General features: G+C 48.9%; 2 protein-coding genes across 2 annotated transcripts; both read left to right on the top strand.

The window, feature by feature from the left end:
- Nucleotides 1–3,555: 3,555 nt before the first annotated feature.
- EMWEY_00006640 (hypothetical protein, conserved) lies at nucleotides 3,556–7,100 on the top strand (the record flags this gene model as incomplete). Its single annotated transcript, XM_013481675.1, has 10 exons — nucleotides 3,556–3,607; nucleotides 3,768–3,820; nucleotides 4,110–4,251; nucleotides 4,387–4,616; nucleotides 4,769–4,980; nucleotides 5,197–5,276; nucleotides 5,438–5,538; nucleotides 5,665–5,851; nucleotides 6,273–6,395; nucleotides 6,625–7,100. The coding sequence occupies 10 exons, from the start codon at nucleotides 3,556–3,558 to the stop codon at nucleotides 7,098–7,100; spliced, it is 1,656 nt and encodes a 551-aa protein (XP_013337129.1).
- A 3,478-nt stretch (nucleotides 7,101–10,578) lies between these two features.
- Nucleotides 10,579–11,632, top strand: EMWEY_00006630 (EF hand domain-containing protein, putative; the record flags this gene model as incomplete). Its single annotated transcript, XM_013481674.1, has 3 exons — nucleotides 10,579–11,025; nucleotides 11,212–11,318; nucleotides 11,425–11,632. The coding sequence occupies 3 exons, from the start codon at nucleotides 10,579–10,581 to the stop codon at nucleotides 11,630–11,632; spliced, it is 762 nt and encodes a 253-aa protein (XP_013337128.1).
- Nucleotides 11,633–14,032: the final 2,400 nt, after the last annotated feature.

Raw genomic sequence — 14,032 nt, 5'->3', positions numbered from 1 at the left:
TATATATATATATATATATACGATTCTCAGCTCCACAGCAGGTCACAATACATATGTGACCTGCTGTGGGGCTGAGAATCGTTGCTTGCGCCTCCCCCGGTGAAGAGTATGGCAGTATCAAGTGGCGATCTGATCCACGGTCTCCTGAGAGCTGCAATAAAGCCAAATACTTAGGGCAAGAGTTCCGTAAAGCCAACTCCCCTCCCTTGTTGCCGCCCATCCTGAGGACAAAGGAGCAAACGCCTGGAGCTGCAGTTGGGGAGACGGCCAGCCATCCGTTGCGGCGAACTTTGCAGGTCATGTCGCAAGAACCCCACATGCAAGGAAACCCAGCTGTTCTTGGCTGCACCCGCTAGCACTGTAAAACGTTGTTGAAGAATTCTAGTAGCGTGCAGATGGATTATTGGCGTGGAGTTTCTCTCTTAATGCAAAGGATTGTCAACGCTACAGCTGCGGCCGGGTACAACAGTAATCAGGGGAGGTTGTAGCCCTGGGCAACACAATGACTCCTGCTAGCTGACTGAGGAAGATACAGTTCATAGTACCATGCGGTATAAAAGTGACTTCTGCATAAAACGTAGGGGCTAAGCGGGTGTAGCCCAAGCGCCTCGCCACTTAGAAGTTCGGTGTTCATCCGTGGAGGCACAAAGAATAAACATTACTCTTGCAGCCCCCCTGCATATTGTATGCACAATGTGACTTTCCTACCTGCCGAGTGCTAAGGGCATTGGACTGTGCATGCGGCATGGTAGTACGAAAGTCCCCTGGACTTGAGGAGGTTCAGTACTTCACTTCTAGTGTTACTGTACTTGTACAACGAATCTGGGTATGTTATGCGTTTCATAACATCGATTACAGCCTACTGAAGAGGGAGTTCGTGCAACGGGTGCGCTGCACGTCGGCATGTCTCACGAGGCGGTAAGCAAGAAATGCGTTTTAGGCTGGAAAATGCTACATTGAATACGTTCTGTAATTTAACTTAGGATGTGGGCTTCTTTTTACTGTCCAACAGGAGCAAGGGCCTTGTTCCATTTACGGAATGATTGGACCGCTCGCGGACTGCTCACTAGTCACCACCAAGCGTCTCCTACGAGGCTCGTAGTTTTCTTCTTGCTGCAGCCTTCGGGAGCTCCATACTAGAGAAAATGTGCTAGAAATGCTTTGAAATTTTGCTGGCTTATGAAACTGGGGCACGGAACAAAGGATACAATTTCTGCACTTACGGCCGAAACGCATCGTTGCAACCTTCGTATTGTCTCCTGCCAAATTTAGTAAACTCACTGGGCACTCACAGCCTCTCGCTTTAAAGTCAAAGTATGCTTTAGGATCAACTACGATCTGCATGAACAATTCAGACAACTAAATTACCTAAGTTCAGTTGTTCACTTTCGAACGGATTTCGTCGCGCAACACTAACAATTCTGTTTGACAATCTAGGAAACAACGACTGCAGAACCTTTCCACTCTCTGGTGAGATCCCATAGCACAACACGCCTACATGGAAGCGATGAACAGCGAAGGTCCTCCAGTTGTATGGTGGAGCACCCTGTTCTCCTAATATTGCTCGAAAGGACTAAGTATCCAACGTTGGGTGTTCTCCAGGGGCTCAGCTCCTTATCAGCTTGAGCGAACCAGAAGGAGAGCCGGTTTAGGTGCTTCAAATGAAGAGCTTGCTGGACCTCTGCTAACGGGAGCGTCGACGAAGTACGGTGTGCATTGGTGGAGGTACACAGAATAAGCCTTACTCTGGTGTACACGGGCCCAGTAGTGCTTGCCATGGAAGCTGTAAAACCAACGAACGTTTCAGCTCTATGGATCCACCAGAATCGCTACCGACGGGATGAACGGTGCTCAAATATTTTCTCGTGGAACGTGCCAGAGGATCGGCCAGTAGCACAGCTCAACCTAATCAACACGGGTCCGCAAGGAGCCCTAGTGGGAAGGCTTCGGAAAGTGTCTATCCTTTTTCTGAGCCTCATCTTCCATGCAGTGGGATGCTTATGCCAGGGCACCTCAAAAGTAGAGACGGTTTGCTCTGACGCGACAGGATGTACAGAAAGGCTCATCATCGAGCTTGATGTCGACAATCTTGATGTACGTGCCCATGAACAACTCTCGAGAGGAAGTCATATATGGCGAATTCATTGCACCTGCAGGTGCATATTGTAATGCAAATATATAAGCGCAATTTATGGGTGGATTCAGCGACATTGCCTACAGCACCACTGCCCCCACCGAATTCATGACCTACCGTTCTTGTGCTGCCTTGTCTCCGTGGTGTCTCAGAAGTTGCAGTTTCAGTGGGATGCAGGCAACATAAACGATAGGTCTCCACGGAAAAGCGACGCAGGCAATGCAGGAGTTGTTGTCACTGTGCAAAAGACTGCTGTATCCTACTCCTACGGGCTAACCTACATAAAGGTAAAACTTGGACAGGGGGCGTGCTCTGGTCTTTCAGTTGATAATACCCGCTGCCTTTAGTTTCTACTTCTGCTGGGGCTGTGGATTCAAGTGGGCGTTTGCCAAGTGCTGAGCCCTCGAATGAGGGTATAAAGCAGAAGACTGTAATTGCGAAGAAATGCATATGCGCGTTTTGATTTTGCACAAACTTTCAGGCAGTCCCGTACAACTGGGTAGAGTACGCCCATCGCGCTTCACTGTGGCAGGTTAAACATGGTGGTGAAACATTTTGCTCCGATACCTGGGCGTCAAAATGCCAAGATGAGCATGGCGAAAATGGGTATCCCGTAAACCCCAATTCAGGTCTTCCTGTCAATGGAGCTCAAGGGAAGTGCTGTTGGTGCCCATCCGTATGGCATTTGTGGCTTAAAAACCCCAATAGGGGAAGGGAACCAATGCTAAAATGCAACTTTTGGGGTAAGTGTTATGTAGCTTTTGAATCTGGAGCAGGATGAAACATGCAATGACTTGCAGTGGTGCTAAACACACTCCAGATGGTAGGGGCACACTGCAGTGAATTTTAAGGCCTGCCGGTGCTCACTTAATAAAGGAATAAAAGGTTGCTCATTTTGGCTCCGTGAACTTTCTTAGGATTGCGGTTCGGCAAAATCCCAGATCCGTACCTGACAAAATTCTGCCCCGTTGTCGAATATCCATGGTACCGTATGCTGAAGGTTAGCGAGAATCGAACATGGTTTTTCAAGGTGCACGTCGGTATATCCTGGTGGAGTGAGCACGAGCCACATTCAGCATGCATAGTCCCACATTTCAGAATTCGGAGTTAGCCAAATTGCCCGTTTATCAACAGCTTTACAGATACTCGGCTGCTCCAGGCCCTTGACACTGCTGCACCTAATGCTGAAGAAAGGAACTTCTATCCCCTTGCCTGCCGTATAGATGCTGCTTAGCCAAAACAACGCCCTCTCCAGTCAAATCTGGTTGATGAAAGGGAAGCATAAGTCTTTGTGCACAGGGCCTCCTAGCCCCTCCAGCCTGTCAGATGAGGAATATCAGAAGGAATGTAAGAAGAAAATTTCGGAAGGGAGCTATCCCAAAAATTTCGATTGTTCGCAGCGGCTCCACACAGAGGCGGGGATGGCTGATGCAATCCTTGAGCTCTCAGAGGCCACAAAGGTGGCAAGAGATAGTGAGGGCGTGCACACCTCGTCAAAGGTTTCCTCCGTTCCACTGAGCATGTTGCTATAGCCCACCGAGAATTCTTTATCGTGATCCTGCTAAAGGGGCCTAGTTTATCTCTTTGGCATGCAGCTGAAGCCTGAGTTTGTGTATGGGTGGTGTATGAGCAGCAACATTTGACGTCACAGCGCGTCTGACGGGTTCAGAGGTGCCACAGACTGATGTGAGTAACATTGCACCTCGACTGGGTTGAAAGCAAGCACCTCCACTGTCGGTGTACTCTTGCTGACAAAACGTCTGAACTGACAACAGAGGTTATACGTGAAAATGGAAAGGCGCTACATGTTGCAGGAACCCAATGTTGCGGGTAAATATGTCTTCGTGCCAACAGCCCCCTCCACTAATGCCTGGGTGAAGGAATCCCTCATAACGGTGAGTTGTGGCGCACCAGAGCGTGACGTGAACAGCTATACGGTCTCTTTCCTGAGTTTTTCTAGTGGTTGGAATTACAGGTTGTCAAATCACTGAGAACCGGGGTCCGATACAGGCTCCTGTATACTGAAACACAGGAAGGATGCTCGGACTCGGAAGACCTTACACACTGGAATGTTACTGAGACGGACAACCCTGACCTGGCAAGACTTTGCAAATCTGGTTCGACTCCAATTTACACCACCAACTCCTTCGCAGCTTACCTCACCTTCCCTGAACACCAAGCATGCCAAGGATGACAACCAGTGGCGTGCTGCAACCGGCAGTACTTCGTTGCGTCGACTCGTGGAATTTCAGGTTCACCTTTTTGCAATCCGAAGAGCTGTTTGAGGCACATGATTGTCCTCGATGAGAACAGCGTTACTGTCGATGGCAGCGTGTGCGACCTACCAGGAGTTTCGCTGCTGCAATGGGGAAGGGATGGTTTCTGTGATTATAAACCGGGGACCTGCTTCGCAAAAAATCTCAAGTGGTTCAATGCTTTCAATGAAGAAGCTGCAAAGGCCAGCAGGCCACCCCCTTATGCCGTAACGCATGCACGAAATGGAAAATGCCGAAAAATACTTACAGCACCCCCGCCTCATACTTACCAAAGAAACCAACCTAGACCTGAACTCTAGTCTGGGCTGGGAGAAAACCCGTTTTGAGCCTGCCAAGGTGTGAACCTGCTCTTCTGCAGCTGCAATACCCACCAGGGAACTACCCGCGCTACCATGCGGGCCTATCAAATGCGAATGAGGCTATCGACACCTCAAAGGCTGGGCCCTTCGAGCTGCATCGCTTGGCCTTTGCCTATCCGTTAAGCCACAAAAGCAAGGTCCGTATTGAGATGAACGCCGGCTTGATTCGCTGGATTCAGTCCTCAGCACCGGGTCAAATAACTAGCATAGCGTGAGTTGTCTTGCCTTTTTCTCTCCTCTACAGCAGTGCCACGCGCCGCTGCAGTGAAAAGTGTACTCTGCTGCCCAAGTTGGCCAGGATATATGCCACATTCGCCTTTGGCTGCATACATCAATGAACACCGCATCGAGGAACGCATATGCGAGCAGCAGAAAGCCTTTGTGAAACGCATTGCACCCTTTACGATCTGTTCGCAAACAACTGCAGGCCCCCCGCGCCACGTGAATGCGATAATGGTCAGACCTTTGGTTGCCCGCTTAAAGTGTATGTGTTGAATTCAGGTATGGGTATGCACTTCCTAACAATCAACAGAAAGCCTGTATTCTTATTCCGTCACTTCTGCATGGACCTTCAGCAGCTGTACCTTTCAGAGTATTTGTGCTGTCTTAATGGCTTTCCTGAGCAGAAAGTACTTATGCTGTTTCTGTGAAACGTTTTGAATGAACAGGCTCTGTAGATGCGACGTTCTATTTGGAGCTGCCATATTGTACAGAACACGGAAGCGACGATCCAACGGATAAGGTGGGCGACAGATACAGATACTGGAAAGTGAGGACGGAGTGAAACGCCGATAGTCATGCAGTGCCAAGCCAGATAAACAACATCACCGTGAAAGAGGCTCTAACTAAAGTTGGCGGAATTCAAGGAATAAAGTCTGATGGTTGTACCCTTCAGTTAGACCCGGTCTCGGCCGTGCAGAGGAATGTTCCCGCTGGCTCCAGTCAAGCATTTGACCTCACTTTGCGCCTTACAGCCGTTGTGGAGGAGTTTGATTTCAACTGCGTAATGAAGCTCTATGATTCAGAACTTAATCAGCTGGACATTAAGTCATTTGACCTTCTAACGGGGAAGGCGGCGGTGGGTTCGGATACAAAAGTTTTACACACTCTTGTTAGCATTCCTTGAAACTCCTAGGTGAAAGTTTAGTACTCTGCATTAACAATTCGAACGGATGGGCTAGGGTTCATCAACGAAGCACCCAGTCCTCCATTTAGATGCATGGGCCCTAGCTTCGATAAAGTGGAGCGCTGAGCACGTGGGGACCTATCGCTGCTTTCTGAACGTCAACCGATATTCCGCTTAAGGGACCGCAGAAGGGCCGTGACCATTTAATGCTTTCAGGATTTGCCAGGAGCTGTTACGAATCCCACGGGTGAAGTTACTGTTGTGGAACCGCCTGAAGTACGGCGTCTAAGGAATATCAAGGGTCCACACTGCAACTGGTACCGGTACTTCCATCTAAAGGGATGCATCATATACTGCACCCGGTGTTGTATCGCCAGATGCAGCAGCTTGTTGCGCACTTCAGGACAAACGGAATTGGTTTCAACGACTCATGAATGTCGTACCAAACGACGGAGAATGCGACTGCTCGTTTTGGAATTTAATATGTCTACCAGCTGACTGTAAGCGGTTCTAAACTTGTTGTACAACTGCCACCCCGACAAAGTTTGCTCACAAATAGCTTTCCTGAGCCTTGATCAGATTGACGAACTGATCCCTGTTGGGAGGGTGACCCCATGAGGCGTTTTTGCTTCAACAATAGGCTCCTTGTCTCTTGACATGATAAGCGCGTTGCAGTGATAGACCTCCTGACCGCCCGGTTTCGATTGTGGAATTCCTGTGCACTTACAGGGAACGATTGCTTTGGCTCTCTCAAGAAGGCCCTGAAGACGATACTACTGGCTGGTGTCACAATCGTGGCTCTCTTCCTTTTGTGGCCCGTTCTCAAGCCTGTCTTGAAAATTGTGTGCAAATGCGCCCGCGTTCCTTTTAAATGCTTGAGATGCGTTGGGAGACATAGAAAAACAAATCGAAAGGAGCACAAGCTACGCAAGAAGGAGGCTAAGCGACTAGCGAAAGAGCAGCGGCGCATACAACAGAAAACTCGCAGAAGGACTGTGGAAGCACACCAGCAGCCTCTCTCAGAATGTTGTAGCGAGGTACTTGACGAGTCCCTAAGAGGTGACATAGAAGGCAGCGGGAGCGCTATCTCTGATGAAGCTGTATCTTCAGGAGCCTATAGTACTAGTGGAAGAAAAAATACCTCCAAGGACGAATCTGCTCCGGTCAACTCGAACAGCGCTAGTGACAGTGTAAGCTCCGCATAAAATTTGATACAGGGAGGTACAAATTGGCTAAAAGAAGAGAGCCAATCGGGTGATTCTGTAAATGTGAATTAAAACATGACCACCCTCTAGAACCATGGAAGTTAATACGGTATAATAGCCAATTACTTTCCTCTTGCATACGTCCCGAGCGAATATGCGGGCTTTCTCAGGGATTCAGTCGCCAAAATTCGACTCATCCGAGCAACTGAGGAGTGCAGTGAGACAGCGGTCGCCAGTACCTATTCTGCATGGGGAGCAGTGGCTGCGACTCATGGTAGCTCTCCGCGCTCCGCCCTGCAACATGCATTGGTTTTGCTATACGAACCAGGGTTCTGTTTTGTGAAGTCACATGCTCAGATTTTTCCTGGGAAAATTAGTATTATTTCTGTCCTTTGCCCTTTCGTTATATACTGTGCCTAGCAAACACAGCGATCACAATGCTTGTACTCCTATCACCCTTGTACCCCTGTCAGCAAACTCTTTAGAGACATTGCTCCGAATGCCCTCTGCAAGCCATGCTCACAGTGCTCACCCCCTTTCACCACACCGTTTGCATAAGGCCTATCATGATTTTGCTGAAGGCTGCGAGCTACGAGGAAAGAGTGTCATGCACACAACTTTGACTGCCAAGCGCAGCTTGAAAAAGCGCGACAGAAACCGCCACCTCCAGACAGGCATTAGGGCCCCTTCCCTTTGCTCGTAGTGAGTGAGGCATATAAACTAACCTTATGCATTTATTCATGCTCTCTGTAGACGTTTGAACAGAGCAATCGTAAATGCCGTGGAACGGCGGGCAAAGTAGAAGCCCGTAACCGGCCGGATGAGGTGAGTACGATGTACAACTCAGTAAGATTCAGCAGAACAAAACGTTCGTCTATGGGACTCTTATGGGTTGCACTTTGAGAACTTCTGCCTTCGAGCAAAGCCATAGGATGCTTTCACTAGCCAGGCCTTGCGCTCTGGGCCCAGGGTCACCAGCTCACCGGGCAGCAGTCGCAGAATACTGTTCCATAGTTCGTTGAATCTGCATATAACAACGGAAGATGCAGAAACCATAAAGTCCGAGTAGAAGTCGAAGATTTCTTCTGCTACTGCGGCATCTACACTTCTACAAAATAGGAGTCTGTAGAGGTTGAATGTAGCGAGCAGCAGGGTGCGCATTCTCCTGCATGCGTACATCCCCCCTGATTCTCGAAACTGAAGAAATACTCGGTGTTGCCACTTTTTATATCGCAATATTAGGTATACACAAGCTTTAGTTGACTGCGTAGGAGAATTCCTCGCGCACAGCCTATGCCAGTGCTCGCTGCCCAGGCGGCGAAGGCCTCCAGGACTACGTACTGAAGAAAACTCTTAAGGGACGCATTTCTGCCAAATAAAAACTTGCTTTCAGATCGAATTAAACATGCAGCTTTCTCTTGCAGCGAGGCAGCGCCTCGCCCACTTCTTCATTTCAGTTGCCGAGCTTGAAGGGCAGGTGTGCTTCAATTCGATGCACCGTGGAAGTACCTTATCCTGCTGTGCCGACAAAATACGACTTCAATCAGGGCTAGTACTCGTACCTTTTTTAAAGACACTTTAGGGGTTTCACCAGAGCGGCTCCTCATAGGCACTAGCTGGCGAGGGTAACCGCAGCTGGTGATAATCCCGCGTAAATAAAACTCATATTGGCTGCTCTTATGTGCTGAATATTCAGGTGGAGGAGCTGCGTGTTGCGCTTGCCCACCGCCCATCCTTTGCTGCTCACAAAGCATTCGCTGCACTGGACCCCCATGGGAACGGCTGCCTGACCAGTGAATCAGCAGTTTGTCGGGAAACCTTTAGCCAGTTATAGGTTTACCATACTGTTATACTATTGTGCAAGCGTTTTTTCAACTCTGTTGAGATTTCCGGTGTGCTACACTCTTGTGAACCATGTTGTTACTGGTGGAGGTGTATGCAGCTGCATCTTGTATTCGTCAACAGGTGGAGACCTCCAGCGGTACCTCAGGAACCATGGGATTGCTGTGACAGACTCCGAGGCGTATAATCTTCTTAGACGTCTCGACACCAACTCAGACGGCAGGGTTTCGTTTCCTGAGTGAGCTTGCAAGGCTCCCGGAAAAAGCTGTCATCTAGCATTCGTGAGATGGCGGAAACGATTACATGCCGTGTATTGAAGTAACACACTTTCTCCATACGAGCGTTGTAGTCGGGGTAAGAGGCGTAGCAGAAAAGAAGGTTGATGATGTGCTGTCAACTTGTCCTACAAGGTTCGTGGATTTTCTGTTGCCCGCGGACCCATCGGAAAGAGAGCTCTTACTCTCCCATGACCAACGTTTCTTACAACATATAAACCGTAGCGCTGTTACGTGTTATTGCTGCTGCTGCTGCTGCGCTGACAAGAAGGAACGCGCCTACATATGCAGCGGAGGGGACGGTTGCGTTGCCCAGCTTCTACAGCGTGAGGTAGACGCTCACCGTGCATTAGAGGTCCGAAGGAGTATCCTTTCTGCCTGCCCAGACTTTATGTTACTCGCCGCCTTTCAGTTTGTTGAGGACCCAGCCATCGCTGCAGTCACACCCTTCTCCTTGGCTGAAGCACTTGCAGAGGAAGGATATGCCTTGACGCACATGGACCAAAAGCTCATCTTCCGTCGATTTGATAGGTCTTTCAGCTGTTTCCTGCTGACTGCTTCCTTGCTTTATCAGACTGTTTCGGTTCTTCTTGGCACTTTATGCACCCAGCCTCCGACGTTCTGCTAGTACAGAGAGACAGTTGTTGCATATGCAAAATTGCTGCCTTTAATTACCCAGAACACGTGGCTGGTGGTGCTGCACAGAGTCAAGTTTAGCTATGCGCGAAGCAATATTGAAACGCGCCAAATAAATTGTCGATACATCGCAGGGACAGGGATGGCCGCCTTAAGTACCTGGAGTTCGTAGAGGCCGTGATGCCTTCCAACTATCCCACATCCAGAAGTTGTGCCGACTCTTTGGCTGCAGTACGCAGTCTGGCCAGCGAATACTTGCTGTAGAATTCGGCCTTTTTGGTTTCCATCAGCTTGGATGCAGCTGCTGGCTGTCTTGCTGTTGGGCTGGTTCTTTCAGCTGCAGATGCTCTAGTTTGTTCTTCCGAAACTTCCATCTGCAGCATTTCTACTATCACAAAGTCGCTTGTATGCTCGAAAAGTAGGTAAACGTGAACGTATTGCGTGGGGTTTTGCAGGGACCCCAGCTTTGCGTTTGCTCTCCGGAGGCCTCATCGATCGACTTCTGCTCACAGTCAGCTGGGCTCAGTGGCAGCAGCAGCAGGCTGGCGCGTCGCCAGAAGTGCAGCGCACTGCGAAGCAGCAGCTCCAACAGCAGCCTATTACGCCGACACTTGCTACATCCCCGTAGAGGTTGTTCGTGCAGCAGCACCTTAAGAAGCTGTTGGACAAGGAGCGGCAGTTCAAATGAGAGTGACGACAGCCTATTCTTGTGCGGTACCGGCAACATGAAGAGAAGCAGTCGGTTCGTGGCAAGCGAATGTGAAGTGGCAGGTGTCCTGAATTCGCAGATTGACACTGAGAGAAGACTGGAGTGCTTGAGGGAGAAGCTGGCACTGAAGTCTGACTTCAATCTACTACAGTTCTGGGGGCTTTTCGACACTGAAGGGAGGGGATATGCGACAGCTACGCACGTACAAGATGCCTTCAATGCTCTTGGGCTAAACATTTCCCTCACGCAAGCACGTCTCTTTGCTGGTAAACTGAACAGTGATTCGGAACCACGCTTGAGATATGCCGACATGGCGAAGGCATTTCTGCCTACGAAGGCAAGATATGCCGAAGCCATGATTAACCGTACAAGCAACGGGAGCCACAAGTGCCCAGCACCACTTACGCACTTGGCCCCTGAAACGCTCGAAATCATTGCCGCTATCTTCGACCTCACTCTTGCGGTAAGCACGCCTTGTCAGCATTCAGAAACTCCATTGTGGCGAGTACCTTACTCCAACGATAAAAATTCAATAACGAAGCGCATTGCTGCTTCCAGGAGGCATATGACACAGGGAAATGAACTTGAAAGCACAACGTTAGGGTGCATACTTGACTCTGCATGCCTTTTGTCCTTTGCATTCTCAAAGGGAAAGTCAGTCTACATTTTTGCGACGCAGTCTGAAGAGCAAGCAGAGCTATCGAGGCATCGCCTCTGCTTGAAGGACCTGTCAGCTGCATTTCGTGACTTTGACAAGTAAGCAGGCTTCGTAAAATGAAACCAACACCACAGAATGAGGTTCGCGCTCACAAGCAACTTCTTTCGAGATATCCTCACATTATACGCTTCGATTCTTCTGTAGGAATGGAGACGGGTACATTACAGCTGCGGAGTTTTCAGCTTCTCTAATGGCCCATGGGTTTTGCCCCTCAGAGGCTGAACTCAATGCGCTGGTTAACCGCTACGATAAAAACGGTGACAGCAAAGTTTCTTACGCAGAGTTTGTCAACGAGATTGGACGCACAAGATGTCCGGTTGGTTGTTGCCGGTTGGTTTGCCTCTGTCACTAACTGGGAAAGGCAAGGGGACGCTGTCCCTGTGCAGCCAGCGCGTCTAGAGACCAAAGCCCTTTTTGCTTGGCTAGGGCTGGTCATGGCTGCTCTTCACACAAGGATTGAGCATCACGGATCTTCGGCTACTCCAGGAGTCGAACGTGGTTTGAGAGTGGCGAAATTACTTCGGCAACCAGGATGTCTATGCGCACAGTGGTGAAAGGAGTGCTATCAAATGTTTTTAGCTGAAGAGCTACTTGGCTTACCAACTCATGACTCTAGCGTAGCTAGACGCCATATGCACACGTCCTGGGTTCGTAATCACAGAAACCCTTTTATGCCTTGAGCATGTTGACAGATGCTTCCGACAGAAAGGTACGTGCTGAAGCCTAGCACGATAACATGATATTTAAACAATCACTTGTTATGTACCGCTTCCATGACGGAACCGCCCTAAGGTGGGGCAGGCTTCGCCTGCCTTCCTTTAGGTGCAAACTCAAAAGTATGCTCTCTCTACCAGCTTATGCAGGCACAACACTTTAGCCTTTCCACACACTCCTAGAAGCACTGTACATCGGTATCGCAGAATGAGAACAAGGCCGAGAATGGATTTGAAACCTCTTGAGGACGCTGCTCGTTTTGTGCGTCGCATTCGGCACATAAGCTGAATGAACTTTGGCCTAACATCCCCCCCAAAAAGTGGCAGTTATTATCGCAGTGAGCTCTGAATAATGCCATGTTGGGGTGAAGAAATGCACAACAGACCATCCTTCTGTGGCTAAAGCTTCGTTATCGGTAGTCCATCCTTGTTAACTGGATCTCCTCCGCTGCACTAGGCTGCTAAACAATGCTTCAGCACTTCCGTTGGCGCAGTCATGCGTACCAACTAATGTGGTATGCAGGTCTTTTGGATTCCGTATCTCGATCAGCAAACTACACAACCGTATGCAGACTCCTAAGCATCTAGGCAAACCGTGTTCCTGACGCACCCCGAAGACGGTTAGGAGTTACCCTACGAAGGGCATGCCATGATACATCAACACAAAAAGCATGAGTTAGGGAAATTCAGCCCTTTTACGGTACAGTCGCAGCTTCTATGTTATCACGGATTTGTTTAGGTATTATTAGGTCTGAGTTACTACTCTTCGCTAGTTTCTTCTGGGGTTAGGCTAAGCGACTGTTCAATCCAACGCACACTTCGCAGCACAACTCTCGTGTAATTGGATATGTTCATTTGTAACACTCCCCTTCGCCATCCTGGGCTAAAGTATCCCAAAGTTCACAGATTCTTGCTATGATTATTCCAAAGAGTGTACGCACACCATCCCGTTTACATCTTGGGTCACTTTGGCTTCTACGCCTTTCAACCACACCAAATTCTCAGATACCATTGCCTGAACTTGAGTCCAAGCTCAAACATGACGCAGGCATTTAAGAAGCAGGGGAAAAATTGGGAAGAATTGAAAATCCGCGGATTTACGGTTGGAGCCGCAGCGACCGTGTGGTAGAAATCATCGGGAAGCACACCGGCAGCTGCATCACGAACTTAGGGCAATTTTTTCATCAGAGACTATCGAAAACAAACATGATATACTGTATTCGTGCAAACTCTGCATTTGCGTTACGGGTACACTTCATGAAATGCCGAAACCTATGTGACAAGCATGTGTAAAATTAGCCAGTAACCAACCCATTTTGCATATCTGGGACTAGATTAGCTTTCGACCCAACGAAACCTCGGTTCAATCAATTTGCTTTGCAAACCGGGCCACGGCTGTATTGTAGCCCTTGTTTCTATTCCGAATAAAAACGCCTGTTAGGCTCGACGACAGGTAAACAACAGGCACTGTAATAACCCTAGCCAGGTGCCTACATAGGTCTAAGACTAGAGGCTGGTTTGCCTAAAAAACTATAAGCCAGACAAATAAATAGTATAAAACAAGAGATGGAGTTCGGTTGACCATTGGCGGCAAAACGGGGGCTTGACCGCGGGAAGAGACGCTAGGGGCCGCTGCTGGATCGGCTCGAAGCGGCATGGCGATGGAGTCAACTTCACCACAGCCTCCTATTACAGAACCTTTGGGGAAAACTCTGGAGAATAAATAATCACATTTTGATCTACAGGAGATGTTAATATATTGAATAACGGAAAGTTCGACAGGTAACTAGACGCGACGACATAGCAAAACCCTGGACTGGGCGTTTGGCAAAAGGTCACTTGCTTGTCCAGGCAAGTCACCATATTAAAAGAAAGTGCCGCAAATACGTGTCATCAATTGATATTGAAGTGCATAGATATTGCTCGAAATAGGAAGACTGCGCATACTAGGGCTGTATGCAGCTGCATCACTGGGACTAATCGCTGGAAGTACGCATTGGATTAGTCTGCCTACTCTGGTATCTATGCCATCTGCTCGT

Source organism: Eimeria maxima, genomic scaffold (genome assembly GCF_000499605.1).
Source record: "Eimeria maxima Weybridge genomic scaffold, Emw_scaff38, whole genome shotgun sequence".
In the NCBI taxonomy this organism is placed as follows: Eukaryota; Apicomplexa; class Conoidasida; order Eucoccidiorida; family Eimeriidae; genus Eimeria; species Eimeria maxima.
The sequence above is the reverse complement of the archived record's forward strand: the minus strand, read 5'-3'. Positions and strand labels throughout refer to the sequence as shown.